Source organism: Rhinoderma darwinii, unplaced genomic scaffold (genome assembly GCF_050947455.1).
Source record: "Rhinoderma darwinii isolate aRhiDar2 unplaced genomic scaffold, aRhiDar2.hap1 Scaffold_537, whole genome shotgun sequence".
NCBI classification, from domain to species: domain Eukaryota; kingdom Metazoa; phylum Chordata; class Amphibia; order Anura; family Rhinodermatidae; genus Rhinoderma; species Rhinoderma darwinii.
The window spans coordinates 156,307-181,196 of NW_027464086.1; the positions used below are offsets into that span (position 1 = coordinate 156,307).

Genomic DNA, 24,890 nt, shown 5'->3' on the forward strand with positions numbered 1-24,890 from the left:
ATCCACCGCTGCGTATACTCCAGTCACATCCACCGCTGCGTATACTCCAGTCACATACACCGCTGCGTATACTCCAGTCACATACACCGCTGCGTAAACTCCAGTCACATCCACCGCTGCGTATACTCCAGTCACATCCACCGCTGCGTATACTCCAGTCACATCCACCGCTGCTTATACTCCAGTCACATCCACCACTGCGTATACTCCAGTCACATCCACCGCTGCGTATACTCCAGTCACATCCACCGCTCCGTATACTCCAGCCACATCCACTCCTGCATGTTTGCTTCCCATTGGACTGAGGTTTATTGCATTTTACAAACAACTTACAATGCATCCCAGTCTGGTGTCTGAAAAGAGCAGCTCTGGATGTGACTGGAGCAAGGCTGACTTAAGGGGCGGTCGAGTGGTTCCATGAGGAGCCGTCTCATAAATTGGGGGGCAGGGATGCGAGCAAGAGATTCCCTTAGTGATCGGGGTTTCATCAAGCACTCTCTCCGATCATCCCTGCAGTGATGTGTGTGATAAGAAGAGGGAGCACAAAGCAGACATGGCCGGAGCCTGGGGAGGAGGGTAACAACTGCCGGACCCAGGAATTCACCCCTCCCCTACCCCAGACCACCAGGAAAAAGCCAATAACCCCTCCACTACCCCCAGACCACCAGGGAAGAAGCCAAAAAACCCCTCCACCACCCCAGACCACCAGGGAAAAAGCCAATAACCCCTCCACTACCCCCAGACCACAAGGGAAGCAGCCAATAACCCCTCCCCTACCCCAGACCACCAGGGAAGAAGCCAATAACCCCTCCACTACCCCAGACCACCAGGGAAGAAGCCAATAACCCCTCCACACACCCCAGACCACCAGGGAAGAAGCCAATAACCCCTCCCCTACCCCAGACCACCAGGGAAGAAGCCAATAACCCCTCCACTACCCCCAGACCACCAGGGAAGCAGCCAATAACCCCTCCACATACCCCAGACCACCAGGCAAGCAGCCAATAACCCCTCCCCTACCCCAGACCACCAGGGAAGAAGCCAATAACCCCTCCACCACCCCAGACCACCGGGGAAGCAGCCATTAACCCCTCCAGTACCCCAGATCACCACGAAAGCAGCCATTAACCCCTCCACTATCCCAAACCACCAGGGAAACAGCCATTAACCGTTCCACTACCCAAAACCACCAGGGAAACAGCCATTGACCGCTCCACTACCCCAGACCACCAGGGAAGCAGCCATTGACCCCTCCACTACCCCAGGCCGCCAGGGAAGCAGCCATTGACCCCTCCACTACCCCAGACCACCAGGGAAGCAGTCATTAACTCCTCCACTACCCCAGATCACCAGGAACGCAGCCATTAACCCCTCCAGTACCCCATTTCACCAGGGAAGCAGCCAAAAACCCCTCCACTACCCCCAGACCACCAGGAAAGAAGCCAATAACCCCTCCACTACCCCCAGACAACCAGGGAAGAAGCCAATAACCCCTCCACCACCCCAGACCACCAGGGAAGAAGCCAATAACCCCTCCACTTCCCCCAGACCACCAGGGAAGCAGTCATTAACCCCTCCACCACCCCAGACCACCAGGGAAGAAGCCAATAACCCCTCCACTACCCCCAGACCACAAGGGAAGCAGCCAATAACCCCTCCCCTACCCCAGACCACCAAGGAAGAAGCCAATAACCCCTCCACCAGCCCAGACCACCGGGGAAGCAACCATTAACCCCTCCAGTACCCCAGATCAACAGGAAAGCAGCCATTAACCCCTCCACTACCCCAGACCACCAGGGAAACAGCCATTGAACACTCCACTACCCAAGACCACCAGGGAAGCAGCCATTGACCGCTCAACTACCCCAGACGACCAGGGAAGCAGCCACTGACCCCTCCACTAACCCAGGCCGCCAGGGAAGCAGCCATTGACCCCTCCACTACCCCAGACCACCAGGGAAGCAGTCATTAACTCCTCCACTACCCCAGATCACAAAGAAAGCAGCCATTAACCCCTCCAGTACCCCAGATCACCAGGAAAGCAGCCATTAACCCCCCCACTACCCCATATAACCAGGGAAGCAGACAATAACCCCTCCACTACCCCAGACTACCAGGGAAGAAGCCAATAACCCCTCCACACACCCCAGACCACCAGGGAAGAAGCCAATAACCCCTCCACTACCCCCAGACCACCAGGGAAGCAGCCAATAACCCCTCCACACACCCCAGACCACCACAGAAGAAGCCAATAACCCCTCCACTACCCCCAGACCACAAGGGAAGCAGCCAATAACCCCTCCCCTACCCCAGACCACCAGGGAAGAAGCCTAAGACCCCTCCACCACCCCAGACCACCAGGGAAGCAGCCATTAACCCCTCCAGTACCGCAGATCACCAGGAAAGCAGCCATTAACCCCTCCACTACCCCAGACCACCAGGGAAACAGCCATTGACCGCTCCACTACCCAAGACCACCAGGGAAGCAGCCATTGACCGCTCCACTACCCCAGACCACCAGGGAAGCAGCCATTGACCCCTCCACTACCCCAGGCCGCCAGGGAAGCCGCCCTTGACCCCTCCACTACCCCAGACCACTAGGGAAGCAGTCATTAACTCCTCCACCACCCCAGATCACCAGGAAAGCAGCCATTAACCACTCCAGTACCCCAGATCACCAGGAAAGCAGACATTAACCCCTCCACTACCCCATATCACAAGGGAAGCAGCCAATAACCCCTCCACTACCCCCAGACCACCAGGAAAGAAGCCAATAACCCCTCCACTACCCCCAGACCACCAGGGAAGAAGCCAATAACCCCTCCACCACCCCAGACCACCAGGGAAGAAGCCAATAACCCCTCCACTTCCCTCAGACCACCAGGGAAGAAGCCAATAACCCCTCCACCACCCCAGACCACCAGGCAAGCAGCCAATAACGCCTCCACTACCCGAGACCACCAGGGAAGCAGCCATTAACCCCTCCACTACCACAGACCACAAGGGAAGAAGCCAATAACCCCTCCACTATCCCCAGACCACCAGGGAAGCAGCCAATAACCCCTCCACTACCCAAGACCACCAGGGAAAAAGCCAATAACCCCTCCACTACCCCCAGACCACCAGGGAAGCAGCCAATAACCCCTCCACTACCCCCAAACCACCAGGGAAGAAGCCAATAACCCCTCCACTACACCCAGACCAAAAAGGAAGCAGCCAATAACCCCTCCACTACCCCTAGACAACCAGGGCAGCAGCCATTGACCCCTCCACTACCCCAGACCGCCAGGGAAGCAGCCATTGACCCCTGCACTACAAAAGACCGCCAGGGAAGCATCCATTGACCCCACCACTACCCCAGACCGCCAGGGAAACAGCCATTGACCCCTCCACTACTCAAGAACGCCAGGGAACCAGCCATTGACCCTCCTCTACCCTAGACCACAAGGGAAGCAGCAATTGACCCCTCCACTACCCCAGACCTCCAGGGAAGCAGCGATTAATTAACCCCTCCACTATCCCAGACCACCAAAGAAGCAGCCATCGATCGCTCCACTACCCCAGACCACCAGGGAAGAAGCCAATAACCCCTCCACCATTCCAGACCACCAGGGAAGAAGCCAATAACCCCTCCACTTCCCTCAGACCACCAGGGAAGAAGCCAATAACCCCTCCACCACCCCAGACCACCAGGCAAGCAGCCAATAATGCCTCCACTACCCGAGACCACCAGGGAAGCAGCCATTAACCCCTCCACTACCCCAGACCACAAGGGAAGAAGCCAATAACCCCTCCACTACAGCCAGACCACCAGGGAAGCAGCCAATTACCCCTCCACTACCCAAGACCACCAGGGAAGAAGCCAATAACCCCTCCACTACCCCCAGACCACCAGGGAAGCAGCCAATAACCTCTCCACTACCCCCAGACCACCAGGGAAGAAGCCAATAACCCCTCCACTACACCCAGACCAAAAAGGAAGCAGCGAATAACACCTCCACTACCCCTAGACAACCAGGGCAGCAGCCATTGACCCCTCCACTACCCCAGACCGCCAGGGAAGCAGCCATTGACCCCTGCACTACAAAAGACCACCAGGGAAGCATCCATTGACCCCACCACTACCCCAGACCGCCAGGGAAACAGCCATTGACCCCTCCACTACCCAAGAACGCCAGGGAAGCAGCCATTGACCCTCCTCTACCCTAGACCACCAGGGAAGTAGCAATTGACCCCTCCACTACCCCAGACCTCCAGGGAAGCAGCGATTAATCAACCCCTCCAATATCCCAGACCACCAAAGAAGCAGCCATCGATCGCTCCACTACCCAAGACCACCAGGGAAGCAGCCATTGACCGCTCCACTACCCCCAGACCGCCAGTGAAGCAGCCATTGACCCCTCCACTACCCCAGACCACCAGGGAAGCAGCCATGGACCGCTCCACTACCCAAGACAACCAGGGAAGCAGCCATTGACCCCTCCACTATCCCAGAACGCCAGGGAAGCAGCCATTGACCCCTCCACTACCCCAGACCGCCAGGGAAGAAGCCATTGACCCCTCCACTACCCCAGACCACCAGGGAAACAGCCATTGACCGCTCCACTACCAAAGACCACCAGGGAAGCAGCCAGTGACCGCTCCACTACCCCAGACTACCAGGAAAGCAGCCATTGACGCTTCCACTACCCCTGGCCGCCAGGGAAGCAGTCATTGACCCCTCCACTACCACAGACCACCAGGAAAGCAGTCATTGAACCCTCCACTACCCCAGACCACCAGGGAAGCAGTCATTAACTCCTCCACTAACCCAGACCACCAGGGAAGCAGCCATTGACCTCTCCACTACCCCAGGCCACCAGGGAAGCAGCCATTGACCCCTCCACTACCCCAGGCCACCAGGGAAGCAGCCATTGACCACTCCACTACCCTAGACCACCAGGGAATCAACCATTAACCCATCCACTACCACAGACCACCAGGGAAGCAGTCATTAACCCCTCCAAAACCCCAAATCACAAGGGAAGCAACCCAAGACCACCAGGGAAGCAGCCATTGACCGCTCCACTACCCCCAGACCGCCAGTGAAGCAGCCATTGACCCCTCCACTACCCCAGACCACCAGGGAAGCAGCCATCGACCGCTCCACTACCCCAGACAACAAGGGAAGCAGCCATTGACCCCTCCACTATCCCAGAACGCCAGGGAAGCAGCCATTGACCCCTCCACTACCCCAGACAGCCAGGGAAGAAGCCATTGACCCCTCCACTACCCCAGACCACCAGGGAAACAGCCATTGACCGCTCCACTACGCAAGTCCACCAGGGAAGCAGCCAGTGACCGCTCCACTACCCCAGACCACCAGGAAAGCAGCCATTGACCCTCCACTACCCCTGGCCGCCAGGGAAGCAGCCATTGACCCCTCCACTACCACAGACCACCAGGAAAGTAGTCATTGAACCCTCCACTACCCCAGACCACAAGGGAAGCAGTCATTAACTCCTCCACTAACCCAGACCACCAGGGAAGCAGCCATTGACCTCTCCACTACCCCAGGCCACCAGGGAAGCAGCCATTGACCCCTCCACTACCCCAGGCCACCAGGGAAGCAGCCATTGACCACTCCACTACCCTAGACCACCAGGGAATCAACCATTAACCCATCCACTACCACAGACCACCAGGGAAGCAGTCATTAACCCCTCCAATACCCCTGACCACCAGGGAAGCAGTCATTAACCCCTCCACAAGCCCAAATCACAAGGGAAGCAGTCATTAACTCCTCCACTACCCCAAACCACCAGGGAAGCAGCCATTGACCCCTCCACTACCCCAGACCACCAGTAAAGCAGCCATTGACCCCTCCACTACCCTAGACTACCAGGGAATCAGCCATTAACCCCTCCACTACCACAAACCACCAGGGAAGCACTCATTGACCCCTCCACTACGCCCAGAACGCCAGGGAAGCAGCCATTGACCCCTCAACTACCTCAGAATGCCAGGGAAGCAGCCATTGACCCCTCCACTATCACAGAATGCCAGGGAAGCAGCCCCTGACCGCTCCACTACCCCAGACCACCAGGGAAGCAGCCCCTGACAGCTCCACTACCCAAGACCACCAGGGAAGCAGCCATTGACCGTTCCACTACCCCAGACCACCAGGGAAGCAGCAATTGACCCCTCCACTACCCGAGACCGCCAGGGAAGCAGCCACTGACCCTTCCACTACCCCAGAACGCCAGGGAAGCAGCCATTGACCCCTCCACTACACCCAGTCCGCCAGGGAAGCAGCCATTGATCCCTCCACTACCCCAGACCGCCAGGGAAGCAGCCATTGACACCCTCTACTACCCGAGACCACCAGCAATTAATCCCTCCACTACCCCCAGACCACCAAGGAAGCAGCCATTGACCCCTCCACTAACCCAAACCACCAGGGAAGCAGCCATTGACCCCTCCACTACCCCAGACCACCACTAAAGCAGCCATTGACCCCTCCACTACCCTAGACTACTAGGGAATCAGCCATTAACCCCTCCACTACCACAAACCACCAGGGAAGCACTCATTGACCCCTCCACTACGCCCAGAACGCCAGGGAAGCAGCCATTGACCCCTCAACTACCTCAGAACGCCAGGGAAGCAGCCATTGACACCTCCACTATCCCAGAATGCCAGGGAAGCAGCCATTGACCCCTCCACTACACCAGACCACCAGGGAAGCAGCCCCTGACCGCTCAACTACCCCGGACCACCATGGAAGCAGCCCCTGACCGCTCCACTACCCAAGACCACCAGGGAAGCAGCCATTGACCGTTTCACTACCCCAGACCACCAGGGAAGCAGCAATTGACCCCTCCACTACCCGAGACTGCCAGGGAAGCAGCCACTGACCCTTCCACTACCCCAGAACGCCAGGGAAGCAGCCATTGACCCCTCCACTACCCCAGTCCGCCAGGGAAGCAGCCATTGATCCCTCCACTACCCCAGACCGCCAGGGAAGCAGCCATTGACCCCCTCTACTACCCGAGACCACCAGCAATTAATCCCTCCACTACCCCCAGACCACCAGGGAAGCAGCCATTGACCCCTTCACTACCCCAGACCGCCAGGGAAGCAGCCATTGACCCCCCCACTACCCCAGACCACCAGTGAAGCAGCCATTGACCCCTCCACTACCCTAGACCACCAGGGAATCAGCCATTAACCCCTCCACTACCACAAACCACCAGGGAAGCACTCATTGACCCCTCCACTACCCCCAGAACGCCAGGGAAGCAGCCATTGACCCCTCCACTACCCCAGACCGCCAGGGAAGAAGCCATTGACCCCTCCACTACTATAGACCACCAGGGAAGCAGCCATTAACCCCTCTACTGCCCCAGACCACCAGGGAAACAGCTATTGACCCCTCCACTACCCTAGATCACCAGGAAAGCAGCCATTAACCCCTCCACTACCCCACCAGGGAAGCAGCCAATAACCCCTCCACTAACCCAGACCCCCAGGGAAGCAGCCAATAACCCCTCCACTACCCCAGACCACCAGGGAAGCAGCCATTGACCTCTCCACTACCCCAAGCCACCAGGGAAGCAGCCATTGACCACTCCACTACCCTAGACCACCAGGGAAGCAGTCATTAACCCCTCCAATACCCCTGACCACCAGGGAAGCAGTCATTAACCCCTCCACAACCCCAAATCACAAGGGAAGCAGTCATTAACCCCTCCACTACCCCAAACCACCAGGAAAGCAGCCATTAACTCCTCCACTACCCCCAGACAACCATGGAAGCAGCCATTGACCCCTCCATTACCCCAGTCCGCCAGGGAAGCAACCATTGACCCCTCAACTACCCCAGAACCCCAGGGAAGCAGCCATTGACCCCTCCACTATCCCAGAAATCCAGGGAAGCAGCCATTGACCCCTCCACTACCCCAGACCGCCAGGGAAGAAGCCGTTGACCCCTCCACTACAAAAGACCACCAGGGAAGCAGCCATTGACCCCTCCACTACACCAGACCGCCAGGGAAGCTGCCATTGACCTCTCCACTACCCCCAGACCACCAGGGAAGCAGTCATTAACCCCTCCACTACTCTAGATCACTAGGAAAGCAGCCATTAACCCCTCCACTACCCCAGATCACCAGGAAAGCAGCCATTAACCCCTCCACTACCCCAGACCACCATGGAAGCAGCCATTGACCCCTCCACTACCCCCAGACCACCAGGGAAGCAGCTATTGACCGCTCCACTACCCCCAGACCACCAGGAAAGCAGCAATTGACCGCTCCACTACGCCAGACCACCAGGGAAGCAGCCATTGACCCCTCCACTACAAAACACCGCCAGGGAAGCAGCCATTGACCCCTCCACTACACCAGACCGCCAGAGAAGAAGAAACTGACCTCTCCACTAACCCCAGACCACCAGGGAAGCAGTCATTAACCCCTCCACTACTCGAAAACTAGGAAAGCAGCCATTAACCCCTCCACCACCCCAGATCACCAGGAAAGCAGCCATTGACCTCTGCACTACCCCCAGACCACCAGGAAGGCAGCCATTAACCCCACCACTACCCCAGACCACCAGAGAAGCAGCCATTGACCCCCTCCACTACCACCGACCACCAGGGAAGCAGCCATTTACCCCTCCACTACCCCAGGCCACCAGGGAAGCAGCCATTGACCCCTCCACTACCCCAGGCCACCAGCCATTGACCCCTCCACTATCCCAGAACGCCAGGGAAGCAGCCATTGACCCCTCCACTACCCCAGACTGCCAGGGAAGAAGGCATTGACCCCTCCGCTACCCCAGACCACCAGGGAAACAGCCATTGACCGCTCCACTACCCAAGACCACCAGGGAAGCAGCCAGTGACCTCTCAACTACCACAGACCACCAGGGAAGCAGTCATTAACTCCTCCACCACCCCAGACCACCAGGGAAGCAGCCATCGACCTCTCCACTACCCCAGGCCACCAGGGAAGCAGCCATTGACCCCTCAACTACCCCAGGCCACCAGGGAAGCAGCCACTCCACTACCCCAGACCACCAGGGAAGCAGTCATTAACCCCTCCAATACCCCTGACCACCAGGGAAGCAGTCATTAACCCCTCCACTACCCCAAACCACCAGGGAAGCAGCCATTGACCCCTCCACTACCCCAGACCACCAGTAAAGCAGCCATTGACCCCTCCACTACCCTAGACTACCAGGGAATCAGCCATTAACCCCTCCACTACCACAAACCACCAGGGAAGCACTCATTGACCCATCCACTACGCCCAGAACGCCAGGGAAGCAGCCATTGACCCCTCAACTACCCCAGAATGCCAGGGAAGCAGCCATTGACTCCTCCACTACCCCAGACCACCAGGGAAGCAGCCACTGACCGCTCCACTACCCCAGACCACCAGGGAAGCAGCCCCTGACCCCTCCACTACCCAAGACCACCAGGGAAGCAGCCATTGACCGTTCCACTACCCTAGACCACCAGGGAAGCAGCAATTGACCCCTCCACTACCCCAGACCGCCAGGGAAGCAGCCATTGACCCTTCCACTACCCCAGAACGCCAGGGAAGCAGCCATTGACCCCTCCACTACCTCAGTCCGCTAGGGAAGCAGCCATTGATCCCTCCACTACCCCAGACCGCCAGGGAAGCAGCCATTGACCCCCTCTACTACCCCAGACCACCAGCAATTAATCCCTCCACTACCCCCAGACCACCAGGGAAGCAGCCATTGACCCCTCCACTACCCCAGACCGCCAGGGAAGCAGCCATTGACCTCTCCACTACCCCAGACCGCCAGGGAAGCAGCCATTGACCCCTCCACTACCCCAGACCACCAGTGAAGCAGCCATTGACCCCTCCACTACCCTAGACCACCAGGGAATCAGCCATTAACCCCTCCAATACCACAAACCACCAGGGAAGCACTCATTGACCCCTCCACTACCCCCAGAACGCCAGGGAAGCAGCCATTGACCCCTCAACTGCCCCAGAACGCCAGGGAAGCAGCCATTGACCCCTCCACTATCCCAGAACGCCAGGGAAGCAGCCATTGACCCCTCCACTATCCCAGAACGCCAGGGAAGAAGCCATTGACCCCTCCACTACCACAGACCACAAGGGAAGCAGCCAATAACCCCTCCACTAACCCAGACCACCAGGGAAGCAGCCAATAACCCCTCCACTACCCCAGACCACCAGGGAAGCAGCCATTGACCTCTCCACTACCCCAGGCCAACAGGGAAGCAGCCATTGACCCCTCCACTACCCCAGGCCACCAGGGAAGCAGCCATTGACCACTCCACTACCCTAGACCACCAGGGAATAAGCCATTAACACGTCCACTACCACAGACCACCAGGGAAGCAGTCATTAACCCCTCCAATACCCCTGACCACCAGGGAAGCAGTCATTAACCCCTCAACAACCCCAAATCACCAGGAAAGCAGCCATTAACTCCTCCACTACCCCAGATCACCAGGAAAGAAACCATTAACCCCTCCACTACCCCAGATCACCAGGAAAGCAGCCATTAACCCCTCTACTACCCCCAGACCACCAGGGAAGCAGCCATTGACCCCTCCATTACCCCAGTCCGCCAGGGAAGCAACCATTGACCCCTCCACTACCCGAGACCGCCAGGGAAGCAGCCATTAACATCTCCACTATCACAGACCACCAGGGAAGCAGTCATTAACCCCTCCACTATCCCCAGACCACCAGGGAATCAGCCATTAACTTCTCCACTACCCCAGATCACTAGGAAAGCAGCCATTAACCCCTCCACTACCCCAGATCACCAGGAAAGCAGCCATTGACCCCTGCACTACCCCAAGACCACCAGGAAGGCAGCCATTGACCCCTCCACTACCCCAGACCACCAGGGATGCAGCCATTGACCCCCTCCACTACACCAGACCACCAGGGAAGCGGCCATTGACCCTTCCACTACCCCCAGACCACCAGGGAAGCAGCCATTGACCCCTCCACTACTATAGACCACCAGGGAAGCAGCCATTAACCCCTCTACTGCCCCAGACCACCAGGGAAACAGCTATTGACCCCTCCACTACCACAGACCACCAGGGAAACAGCCATTAACACCTCTACTGCCCCAGACCACCAGGGAAACAGCTATTGACACCTCCACTACCCCAGCCCACCAGGTAAGCAGCCGTTGACCCCTCCACTACCCTAGATCACCAGGAAAGCAGCCATTAACCCCTCCACTACCCCAGACCACCAGGGAAGCAGCCAATAACCCCTCCACTAACCCAGACCACCAGGGAAGCAGCCAATAACCCCTCCACTACCCCCAGACTACCATGGAAGCAGCCATTGACCCCTCCACTACCCCCAGACCTCCAAGGAAGCAGCCATTGACCGCTCCACTACCCCCAGACCACTAGGGAAGCAGCCATTGACCCCCAGGGAAGCAGCCATTGACCCCTCTACTACCCCCAGACCACCAGGGAAGCAGCCATTGACCCCTCCATTACCCCAGTCCGCCAGGGAAGCAACCATTGACCCCTCCACTACCCGAGACCGCCAGGGAAGCAGCCATTGACCACCTCCACTACACCAGACCACCAGCAATTAATCCCTCCACTACCCCAGACCATTAGGGAAGCAGCCATTGACCACTCCACTACCCCAGACCGCCAGGGAAGCAGCCATTGACCCCTCCACTACCCCAGACCACCAGGGAAGCAGCCATTGACCCCTCCACTACCCCAGACCACCAGCCATTGACCCCTCCACTACCCTAGACCACCAGGGAATCAGCCATTAACCCCTCCACTACCACAGACCACCAGGGAAGCAGTCATTAACCCCTCCACTACCCCCAGACCACCAGGGAATCAGCCATTAACTTCTCCACTACCCCAGATCACTAGGAAAGCAGCCATTAACCCCTCCACTACCCCAGATCACCAGGAAAGCAGCCATTGACCCCTGCACTACCCTAGACCACCAGGGAAGCAGCCATTAACCCCTCCACTACCCCAGACCGCCAGGGATGCAGCCATTGTCCGCCTCCACTACACCAGACCACCAGGGAAGCAGCCATTGACCCTTCCACTACCCCCAGACCACCAGGGAAGCAGCCATTGACCCTTCCACTACCCCAGACCACCAGGGAAGCAGCCATTGACCCCTTTACTACTATAGACCACCAGGGAAGCAGCCATTAACCCCTCTACTGCCCCAGACCACCAGGGAAACAGCTATTGACCCCTCCACTACCCCAGACCACCAGGGAAGCAGCCATTAACACCTCGACTGCCCCAGACCACCAGGGAAACAGCTATTGACACCTCCACTACCCCAGCCCACCAGGGAAGCAGCCGTTGACCCCTCCACTACCCTAGATCACCAGGAAAGCAGCCATTAACCCCTCCACTACCCCAGACCACCAGGGAAGCAGCCAATAACCCCTCCACTAACCCAGACCACCAGGGAAGCAGCCAATAACCCCTCCACTACCCCAGACCACCATGGAAGCAGCCATTGACCCCTCCACTACCCCCAGACCACCAGGGAAGCAGCCATTGACCACTCCACTACCCCCAGACCACCAGGAAAGCAGCAATTGACCGCTCCACTACGCCAGACCACCAGGAAGGCAGCCATTAACCCCACCACTACCCCAGACCACCAGGGAAGCAGCCATTGACCCCCTCCACTACCCCCGACCACCAGGGAAGCAGCCATTTACCCCTCCACTACCCCCAGACCACCAGGGAAGCAGCCATTGACCCCTCCACTACCCCCAGACCACCAGGGAAGCAGCCATTGACCCCTCCACTACTCTAGACCACCAGGGAAACAGCCATTAACCCCTCTACTGCCCCAGACCACCAGGGAAACAGCTATTGGCCCCTCCACTACCCCAGACCACCAGGGAAGCAGCCATTAACCCCTCTACTACCCCAGCCCACCAGGGAAGCAGCCGTTGACCCCTCCACTACCCCAGACCACCAGGGAAGCAGCCATTGACGCCTCCACTACCCCAGATACCAGCAATTAACCCCTCCACTACCCCCAGACCACCAGGGAAGCAGCCATTGACCCCTCCACTACACCAGACCACCAGGGAAGCAGCCATTGACCCCTCCACTACACTAGACCGCCAGGGAAGCAGCCATTGACCCCTCCACTACACCAGACCGCCAGGGAAGCAGTCATTGACCCCTGCACTACCCCCAGACCACCAGTCATTAACCCCTCCACTACACTAGATCACCGGGAAAGCAGCCATTTAACCCTCCACTACCCCCAGACCACCAGGGAAGCAGCCAATAACCCCATTACTATTCCCAACAGTCAGAGTTGCTATTATTCACCATTTAACTGTATGGCAGTATGAAGCCACTCCACATTTAGGAGACCTGCTGCCCCATAAATCTTATTTTAAATCATCAATCGGAATGGATATTGGCAGAAGGAAGAGAAACATTTGCTAATATTTCCTTAGGAAATATATATTTTTCTTCTGTGTGCCGGGTTCTTTCCCTCTTTTTGTGTAACAAGTTTTGGATGTCCACGGTCAGTCTTGTTCTCTAGGAAAGGCCCTGGACCGCAGTATAATTTGGAGTAAAGGATGGAAACCCACCTATTCCTTTCCCATATTTGGCGCTGTGCGTCCACCCAGTTGCCTCCGTAAATCCCAGGTGACGGCAGAGAATGTGAGCGTTCTCCATAGTAAAGTCATCATCACAAATTGTGCCCCATTCCTGGTTGTAGAAAACTTCTATCCGACCCTCGTTGTGTTTTCTGGGGTATCCAGCCAGGCGGAACTTCAGGTTGCTGCTCTGCGTTGCGGCGCGGTTGGTGGGTTGTGGGGTTTGTTGTGTCCATCCCGGCACAATGATAGATAATGAGCAGAACACCCACAGACTGGTTGATAGACGCTTCATAGTGTGTGACCCTGAGAACGGAAATGAGAGAGGTCACTGTTCAGCCCTGATTACTTCACTTCTATCGGATATATTGGTCGGGGGAATACCTGCGATGGACGGCTGTGACATATGACACTGTATAGGCGTGGGATACGTAGTTGGATATATAGTAGGAATCTTGTGTATTATTTTCGATTGTTAAAAAAGAAAAATGTAAACTGTACATCCCTCTATATAGGAGAGGAGAGCAGAATAAGCAGCGCCGACACATAGCGGCCCGGTGTACGACAACAGGTGCCCGGGGATCTGTTCAGCGCTGGTGTCGGGAGCTTTTCCCAGGGTATACGCCAAACTTATAACGAGGTGCGACCTGCACTGGCTGAGGACCCCCCAACATCCCATAATGTTATAATCACCACACGTAACCCAGCGGATGAGAAAGTCACTGGTCATAGTCCCCTGTCTACATAGTCCCCCCGTCTACATAGTCCCCCCGTCTACATAGTCCCCCCGTCTACATAGTCCCCCCGTCTACATAGTCCCCCCGTCTACATAGTCCCCCCGTCTACATAGTCCCCCCGTCTACATAGTCCCCCCGTCTACATAGTCCCCCCGTCTACATAGTCCCCCCGTCTACATAGTCCCCCCGTCTACATAGTCCCCCCGTCTACATAGTCCCCCCGTCTACATAGTCCCCCCGTCTACATAGTCCCCCTGTCTACATAGTCCCCCTGTCTACATAGTCCCATATCTACTACTGGCTCCTCAGGCGGATCAGCGTCTCCAATTCGAAGGCCATACAGGAATAGTAATAATATAACGAGTATCTGTGTGGGGGGGGGGGGTGCTGTACATATGGAGTCTGGGACCTTCTACGTCTCCTTCCTCAGACATTAACCCTTTCACTGCCCCAACCACCAGACAACTCAATGACCTAGAAATACAGTCTTTAACCCATTCAGTGCTGTGACGCAAATGATCATGGGGCCGGATGTTATTTATTTTGGATCACCCAGCTTGGAGGGCACAGCGCCCCGGTCCGTGACTCCCCCACCTAACGGCTGTGAATGTCTAGGACAACCTCTGTACAGCGATGCGGAATATGTTGGATTTATATCATCCAGAACGATCAAGAGTTGGAAAGTGACAACCGAGATTTCCAGCAACAACAACTCTGAAGGGACGGAGAGGATGAGACTGCTGGTAGTTTGTGAACGGCAAACATTGTAATGGCTGTGGTAGCGGCTCGGGCCCAGACAAACGCTGTAAAGATGGATGATGGAAAAGCGCTGGACAGGAAATGCATGTTACACATGGGGTGGGCACTGGCAGGAGCAGAGGGGCTGCCGGGGACCTGTATGTTACACATGGGGTGGGCACTGGCAGGAGCAGAGGGGCTGCCGGGGACCTGTATGTTACACATGGGGTGGGCACTGGCAGGAGCAGAGGGGCTGCCGGGGACCTGTATGTTACACATGGGGTGGGCACTGGCAGGAGCAGAGGGGCCGCCGTATATGCTACACATGGGGTGGGCACTGGCAGGAGCAGAGGGGCTGCCGGGGACCTGTATGTTACACATGGGGTGGGCACTGGCAGGAGCAGAGGGGCCGCCGTGTATGCTACACATGGGGTGGGCACTGGCAGGAGCAGTGGGGCTGCCGGGGACCTGTATGTTACACACGGGGTGGGCACTGGCAGGAGCAGAGGGGCTGCCGTGTATGCTACACATGGGGTGGGCACTGGCAGGAGCAGAGGGGCTGCCGGGGACCTGTATGTTACACATGGGGTGGGCACTGGCAGGAGCAGAGGGGTTGCCGGGGACCTGTATGTTACACACGGGGTCACGGGGTGGGCACTGGCAGGAGCAGAGGGGCTGCCGGGGACCTGTATGTTACACATGGGGTGGGCACTGGCAGGAGCAGTGGGGCTGCCGGGGACCTGTATGTTACACATGGGGTGGGCACTGGCAGGAGCAGAGGGGCTGCCGGGGACCTGTATGTTACACACGGGGTGGGCACTGGCAGGAGCAGAGGGGCTGCCGGGGACCTGTATGTTACACACGGGGTGGGCACTGGCAGGAGCAGAGGGGCTGCCGGGGACCTGTATGTTACACATGGGGTGGGCACTGGCAGGAGCAGAGGGGCTGCCGGGGACCTGTATGTTACACATGGGGTGGGCACTGGCAGGAGCAGAGGGGCCGCCGTGTATGTTACACATGGGGTGGGCACTGGCAGGAGCAGAGGGGCTGCCGGGGACCTGTATGTTACACATGGGGTGGGCACTGGCAGGAGCAGAGGGGCTGCCGGGGACCTGTATGTTACACACGGGGTGGGCACTGGCAGGGGCAGAGGGGCTGCCGGGGACCTGTATGTTACACACGGGGTGGGCACTGGCAGGAGCAGTGGGGCTGCCGGGGACCTGTATGTTACACACGGGGTGGGCACTGGCAGGGGCAGAGGGGCTGCCGGGGACCTGTATGTTACACACGGGGTGGGCACTGGCAGGAGCAGTGGGGCTGCCGGGGACCTGTATGTTACACACGGGGTGGGCACTGGCAGGAGCAGTGGGGCTGCCGGGGACCTGTATGTTACACACGGGGTGGGCACTGGCAGGAGCAGAGGGGCCGCCGTGTATGTTACACATGGGGTGGGCACTGGCAGGAGCAGAGGGGCTGCCGGGGACCTGTATGTTACACATGGGGTGGGCACTGGCAGGAGCAGAGGGGCTGCCGGGGACCTGTATGTTACACACGGGGTGGGCACTGGCAGGGGCAGAGGGGCTGCCGGGGACCTGTATGTTACACACGGGGTGGGCACTGGCAGGAGCAGTGGGGCTGCCGGGGACCTGTATGTTACACACGGGGTGGGCACTGGCAGGGGCAGAGGGGCTGCCGGGGACCTGTATGTTACACACGGGGTGGGCACTGGCAGGAGCAGTGGGGCTGCCGGGGACCTGTATGTTACACACGGGGTGGGCACTGGCAGGAGCAGTGGGGCTGCCGGGGACCTGTATGTTACACACGGGGTGGGCACTGGCAGGAGCAGTGGGGCTGCCGTGGACATTGATGGTGGCAGCACTGGGGTCACACTGACATGAATGCCCTGCGGCGGACACAGCGCCGGCCTCCACATACAATCTGCCCACCACACGTCCTCACATATAATGGTCTCCTTCTCTGGGCGCTGCTGAATGAACCTCTTATATAAAGATCCAGGAATAACAAACGCCTCGTGCAGCTGCGGCCGGGAGCCCCTGGTCTGCGCGTTCTGGGGCCCACCTGCCGTCTATACATTTTATTTTTTCCGTAGTCCTTGTGGTTATCATTGTACACACAGAATATATCATCAATAGTCTAATAGGTCATTAGTGAATCATCCCAAAAGAAATGGACCCTGGTGGCAAGTGATTGGCTGCAAAGAGCTCCATCTGCTAGGGCCCATTACCGTGTTGGAGCCGGGGCCCATCGAAGGATCGTCTGCTTCTCTGGCGAGCCAATACGACCCGGCGTCCAGCGGTTTCCAGTAACCTCTGATACAGAATCCGGTGTCAATAATAAACAATCACTGGATCTGATCATCATTCCACACAACACTGGGCAACTAATACTCTAGTCACATCCAAAGCAGCAATCACAATTCTGCTGTTACATCATGTATTCCAAAAAAAAAGCCTGCAAGCACAATCACAATGCCAATCACAATGACAATCACAATGGCAATCACAATCACAATCACAATGGCAATCACAATCACAATCACAATGCCAATCACAATGACAATCACAATGGCAATCACAATCACAATCACAATGACAATCACAATGCTAATCACAATGCCAATCACAATGACAATCACAATGGCAATCACAATGGCAATCACAATGGCAATCACAATGCCAATCACAATGCCAATCACAATGCCAATCACAATAACAATCACAATAACAATCACAATAACAATCACAATGCCCTTTCTTGTAGAACCTTTAACAAACTAGAAAGATTTAATCACAGTTTGTTTTGGTGGTCGACTGTAATCTGGAGCCCGACCAGTCTCTAGAACTACGGGCTGCCGCATTCATCAGAGGCTCTAGAAGTTACATACCTACTGCTTAGGCTGTGTTCACACCAGCGTCGCTTTCCGCCTGAGGCTTCCATCTGGTTAACCCCTCAACGGAAAGGCATACGGAAACCATTAGCAAAGTTTCCGTCACAATTGGGATTAGTAGTGCTGCAAACAGAAGCTATGGTTTCCCGTTGCATTTCAGCTAAACCCCAATGAAATCCCACAACGTAACGTCAACGCTGATGTGAACAGGCCCTTAAAGTGACATATAATGCATGTGTGAATACATAGCAGTACTGACTGTGGCTCTATATACAGGAGATGGTGTATGTAACATGGTGTGAGTATATATGACTGTATGACTGTGGCTCTGTATACAGGAGATGGTGTATGTGACTTGCTGTGAGTATATATGAATGTATGACTGTGGCTCTGTATACAGGAGATGGTGTATGTGACTTGGTGTGAGTATATATGAATGTATGACTGTGGCTCTGTATACAGGAGATGGTGTATGTGACTTGGTGTGAGTATATATGAATGTATGACTGTGGCTCTATATACAGGAGATGGTGTATGTAACATGGTGTGAGTATATATGAATATATGACTGTGGCTCTGTATACAGGAGATGGTGTATGTTACTTGGTGTGTGTATATATGAATGTATGACAGTGGCTCTGTATACAGGAGATGGTGTATGTGACTTGGTGTGAGTATATATGAATGTATGACTGTGGCTCTGTATACAGGAGATGGTGTATGTGACTTGGTGTGAGTATATATGAATGTATGACGGTGGCTCTGTATACAGGAGATGGTGTATGTGACTTGGTGTGAGTATATATGACTGTGGCTCTGTATACAGGAGATGGTGTATGTGACTTGGTGAGAGTATATATGAATGTATGACTGTGGCTCTGTATACAGGAGTGTATGTGACTTGGTGTGAGTATATATGAATGTATGACTGTGGCTCTGTATACAGGAGATGGTGTATGTGACTTGGTGTGGGTATATATGAATGTATGACTGTGGCTCTGTATACAGGAGTGTATGTGACTTGGTGTGAGTATATATGACTGTGGCTCTGTATATAGGAGATGGTGTATGTGACTTGGTGTGAGTATATATGAATGTATGACTGTGGCTCTGTATACAGGAGATGGTGTATGTGACTTGGTGTGAGTATATATGAATGTATGACTGTGGCTCTGTATACAGGAGTGTATGTGACTTGGTGTGAGTATATATGAATGTATGACTGTGGCTCTGTATACAGGAGATGGTGTATGTGACTTGGTGTGAGTATATATGAATGTATGACTGTGGCTCTGTATACAGGAGATGGTGTATGTGACTTGGTGTGAGTATATATGAATGTATGACTGTGGCTCTGTATACAGGAGATGGTGTATGTGACTTGGTGTGAGTATATATGACTGTGGCTCTGTATACAGGAGATGGTGTATGTGACTTGGTGTGAGTATATATGAATGTATGACTGTGGCTCTGTATACAGGAGATGGTGTATGTGACTTGCTGTGAGTATATATGAATGTATGACTGTGGCTCTGTATACAGGAGATGGTGTATGTGACTTGGTGTGAGTATATATGAATGTATGACTGTGGCTCTGTATACAGGAGATGGTGTATGTGACTTGGTGAGAGTATATATGAATATATGACTGTGGCTCTGTATACAGGAGATGGTGTATGTGACTTGGTGTGGGTACATATGAATGTATGACTGTGGCTCTGTATACAGGAGATGGTGTATGTGACTTGGTGTGAGTATATATGAATGTATGACTGTGGCTCTGTATACAGGAGATGGTGTATGTGACTTGGTGTGAGTATATATGAATGTATGACAGTGGCTCTGTATACAGGAGATGGTGTATGTGACTTGGTGTGAGTATATATGAATATATGACTGTGGCTCTGTATACAGGAGATGGTGTATGTGACTTGGTGTGAGTATATATGAATATATGACTGTGGCTCTGTATACAGGAGATGGTGTATGTGACTTGGTGTGAGTATATATGAATGTATGACTGTGGCTCTGTATACAGGAGATGGTGTATGTGACTTGGTGTGAGTATATATGAATGTATGACTATGGCTCTGTATACAGGAGATGGTGTATGTGACTTGGTGTGAGTATATATGAATGTATGACGGTGGCTCTGTATACAGGAGATGGTGTATGTGACTTGGTGTGAGTATATATGACTGTGGCTCTGTATACAGGAGATGGTGTATGTGACTTGGTGTGAGTATATATGAATGTATGACTGTGGCTCTGTATACAGGAGATGGTGTATGTGACTTGGTGTGAGTACATATGAATGTATGACTGTGGTTCTGTATACAGGAGATGGTGTATGTGACTTGGTGTGAGTATATATGAATGTATGACTGTGGCTCTGTATACAGGAGATGGTGTATGTGACTTGGTGTGGGTATATATGAATGTATGACTGTGGCTCTGTATACAGGAGATGGTGTATGTGACTTGGTGTGAGTATATATGAATGTATGACTGTGGCTCTGTATACAGGAGATGGTGTATGTGACTTGGTGAGAGTATATATGAATATATGACTGTGGCTCTGTATACAGGAGATGGTGTATGTGACTTGGTGTGGGTACATATGAATGTATGACTGTGGCTCTGTATACAGGAGATGGTGTATGTGACTTGGTGTGAGTATATATGAATGTATGACGGTGGCTCTGTATACAGGAGATGGTGTATGTGACTTGGTGTGAGTATATATGACTGTGGCTCTGTATACAGGAGATGGTGTATGTGACTTGGTGTGAGTACATATGAATGTATGACTGTGGCTCTGTATACAGGAGATGGTGTATGTGACTTGGTGTGAGTATATATGAATATATGACTGTGGCTCTGTATACAGGAGATGGTGTATGTGACTTGGTGTGAGTATATATGAATGTATGACTGTGGCTCTGTATACAGGAGATGGTGTATGTGACTTGGTGTGAGTATATATGAATGTATGACTGTGGCTCTGTATACAGGAGATGGTGTATGTGACTTGGTGTGAGTACATATGAATGTATGACTGTGGCTCTGTATACAGGAGATGGTGTATGTGACTTGGTGTGAGTATATATGAATGTATGACTGTGGCTCTGTATACAGGAGATGGTGTATGTGACTTGGTGTGGGTATATATGAATGTATGACTGTGGCTCTGTATACAGGAGATGGTGTATGTGACTTGGTGTGAGTATATATGAATATATGACTGTGGCTCTGTATACAGGAGATGTTGTATGTGACTTGGTGTGAGTATATATGAATGTATGACTGTGGCTCTGTATACAGGAGATGGTGTATGTGACTTGGTGTGAGTATATATGAATGTATGACAGTGGCTCTGTATACAGGAGATGTTGTATGTGACTTGCTGTGAGTATATATGAATGTGGCTCTGTATACAGGAGATGGTGTATGTGACTTGCTGTGAGTATATATGAATATATGACTGTGGCTCTGTATACAGGAGATGGTGTATGTGACTTGGTGTGAGTATATATGAATGTATGACTGTGGCTCTGTATACAGGAGATGGTGTATGTGACTTGGTGTGAGTATATATGAATGTATGACTGTGGCTCTGTATACAGGAGATGGTGTATGTGACTTGGTGTGAGTATATATGAATGTATGACTGTGGCTCTGTATACAGGAGATGGTGTATGTGACTTGGTGTGAGTATATATGAATGTATGACAGTGGCTCTGTATACAGGAGATGGTGTATGTGACTTGGTGTGAGTATATATGAATATATGACTGTGGCTCTGTATACAGAAGATGGTGTATGTGACTTGGTGTGAGTATATATGAATATATGACTGTGGCTCTGTATACAGGAGATGGTGTATGTGACTTGGTGTGAGTATATATGAATGTATGACTGTGGCTCTGTATACAGGAGATGGTGTATGTGACTTGGTGTGAGTATATATGAATGTATGACTGTGGCTCTGTATACAGGAGATGGTGTATGTGACTTGGTGTGAGTATATATGAATGTATGACGGTGGCTCTGTATACAGGAGATGGTGTATGTGACTTGGTGTGAGTATATATGAATGTATGACTGTGGCTCTGTATACAGGAGATGGTGTATGTGACTTGGTGTGAGTACATATGAATGTATGACTGTGGCTCTGTATACAGGAGATGGTGTATGTGACTTGGTGTGAGTATATATGAATGTATGACTGTGGCTCTGTATACAGGAGATGGTGTATGTGACTTGGTGTGAGTACATATGAATGTATGACTGTGGCTCTGTATACAGGAGATGGTGTATGTGACTTGGTGTGAGTATATATGAATGTATGACTGTGGCTCTGTATACAGGAGATGGTGTATGTGACTTGGTGTGGGTATATATGAATGTATGACTGTGGCTCTGTATACAGGAGATGGTGTATGTGACTTGGTGTGAGTATATATGAATGTATGACTGTGGCTCTGTATACAGGAGATGGTGTATGTGACTTGGTGTGAGTATATATGAATGTATGACGGTGGCTCTGTATACAGGAGATGGTGTATGTGACTTGGTGTGAGTATATATGAATGTATGACGGTGGCTCTGTATACAGGAGATGGTGTATGTGACTTGGTGTGAGTATATATGAATGTATGACGGTGGCTCTGTATACAGGAGATGGTGTATGTGACTTGGTGTGAGTATATATGAATGTATGACTGTGGCTCTGTATACAGGAGATGGTGTATGTGACTTGGTGTGAGTACATATGAATGTATGACTGTGGCTCTGTATACAGGAGATGGTGTATGTGACTTGGTGTGAGTATATATGAATGTATGACTGTGGCTCTGTATACAGGAGATGGTGTATGTGACTTGGTGTGAGTACATATGAATGTATGACTGTGGCTCTGTATACAGGAGATGGTGTATGTGACTTGGTGTGAGTATATATGAATGTATGACTGTGGCTCTGTATACAGGAGATGGTGTATGTGACTTGGTGTGGGTATATATGAATGTATGACTGTAGCTCTGTATACAGGAGATGGTGTATGTGACTTGGTGTGAGTATATATGAATGTATGACTGTGGCTCTGTATACAGGAGATGGTGTATGTGACTTGGTGTGAGTATATATGAATGTATGACGGTGGCTCTGTATACAGGAGATGGTGTATGTGACTTGGTGTGAGTATATATGACTGTGGCTCTGTATACAGGAGATGGTGTATGTGACTTGGTGTGAGTATATATGAATGTATGACTGTGGCTCTGTATACAGGAGATGGTGTATGTGACTTGGTGTGAGTACATATGAATGTATGACTGTGGCTCTGTATACAGGAGATGGTGTATGTGACTTGGTGTGGGTATATATGAATGTATGACTGTGGCTCTGTATACAGGAGATGGCGTATGTGACTTGGTGTGAGTATATATGAATGTATGACTGTGGCTCTGTATACAGGAGATTTTGTATGTGACTTGGTGTGAGTATATATGAATGTATGACTGTGGCTCTGTATACAGGAGATGGTGTATGTGACTTGGTGTGAGTATATATGAATGTATGACAGTGGCTCTGTATACAGGAGATGTTGTATGTGACTTGCTGTGAGTATATATGAATGTGGCTCTGTATACAGGAGATGGTGTATGTGACTTGCTGTGAGTATATATGAATGTATGACTGTGGCTCTGTATACAGGAGATGGTGTATGTGACTTGGTGTGAGTATATATGAATGTATGACTGTGGGTCTGTATACAGGAGATGGTGTATGTGACTTGGTGTGAGTATATATGAATGTATGACAGTGGCTCTGTATACAGGAGATGGTGTATGTGACTTGGTGTGAGTATATATGAATATATGACTGTGGCTCTGTATACAGGAGATGGTGTATGTGACTTGGTGTGAGTATATATGAATATATGACTGTGGCTCTGTATACAGGAGATGGTGTATGTGACTTGGTGTGAGTATATATGAATGTATGACTGTGGCTCTGTATACAGGAGATGGTGTATGTGACTTGGTGTGAGTATATATGAATATATGACTGTGGCTCTGTATACAGGAGATGGTGTATGTGACTTGGTGTGAGTATATATGAATATATGACTGTGGCTCTGTATACAGGAGATGGTGTATGTGACTTGGTGTGAGTATATATGAATGTATGACTGTGGCTCTGTATACAGGAGATGGTGTATGTGACTTGGTGTGAGTATATATGAATGTATGACTGTGGCTCTGTATACAGGAGATGGTGTATGTGACTTGGTGTGAGTATATATGAATGTATGACGGTGGCTCTGTATGCAGGAGATGGTGTATGTGACTTGGTGTGAGTATATATGACTGTGGCTCTGTATACAGGAGATGGTGTATGTGACTTGGTGTGAGTATATATGAATGTATGACTGTGGCTCTGTATACAGGAGATGGTGTATGTGACTTGGTGTGAGTACATATGAATGTATGACTGTGGCTCTGTATACAGGAGATGGTGTATGTGACTTGGTGTGAGTATATATGAATGTATGACTGTGGCTCTGTATACAGGAGATGGTGTATGTGACTTGGTGTGAGTATATATGAATGTATGACTGTGGGTCTGTATACAGGAGATGGTGTATGTGACTTGGTGTGAGTATATATGAATGTATGACAGTGGCTCTGTATACAGGAGATGGTGTATGTGACTTGGTGTGAGTATATATGAATATATGACTGTGGCTCTGTATACAGGAGATGGTGTATGTGACTTGGTGTGAGTATATATGAATATATGACTGTGGCTCTGTATACAGGAGATGGTGTATGTGACTTGGTGTGAGTATATATGAATGT

The 24,890-nt window shown here is 52.7% G+C and overlaps 1 protein-coding gene across 3 annotated transcripts in view; it reads right to left on the bottom strand.

Moving 5' to 3' along the window:
• The window catches only part of LOXL3 (lysyl oxidase like 3), a 252,769-nt gene that overhangs the window by 129,067 nt on the left and 98,812 nt on the right, over positions 1-24,890 (bottom strand). For all 3 annotated transcript variants that reach the window (XM_075848898.1, XM_075848897.1, XM_075848899.1), the window contains exon 2: positions 13,633-13,947. In XM_075848898.1, the coding sequence (XP_075705013.1) occupies positions 13,633-13,936 (304 nt within the window). In that variant the 5' untranslated portion in view covers positions 13,937-13,947. The remainder of the gene's footprint in view (positions 1-13,632; positions 13,948-24,890) is intronic.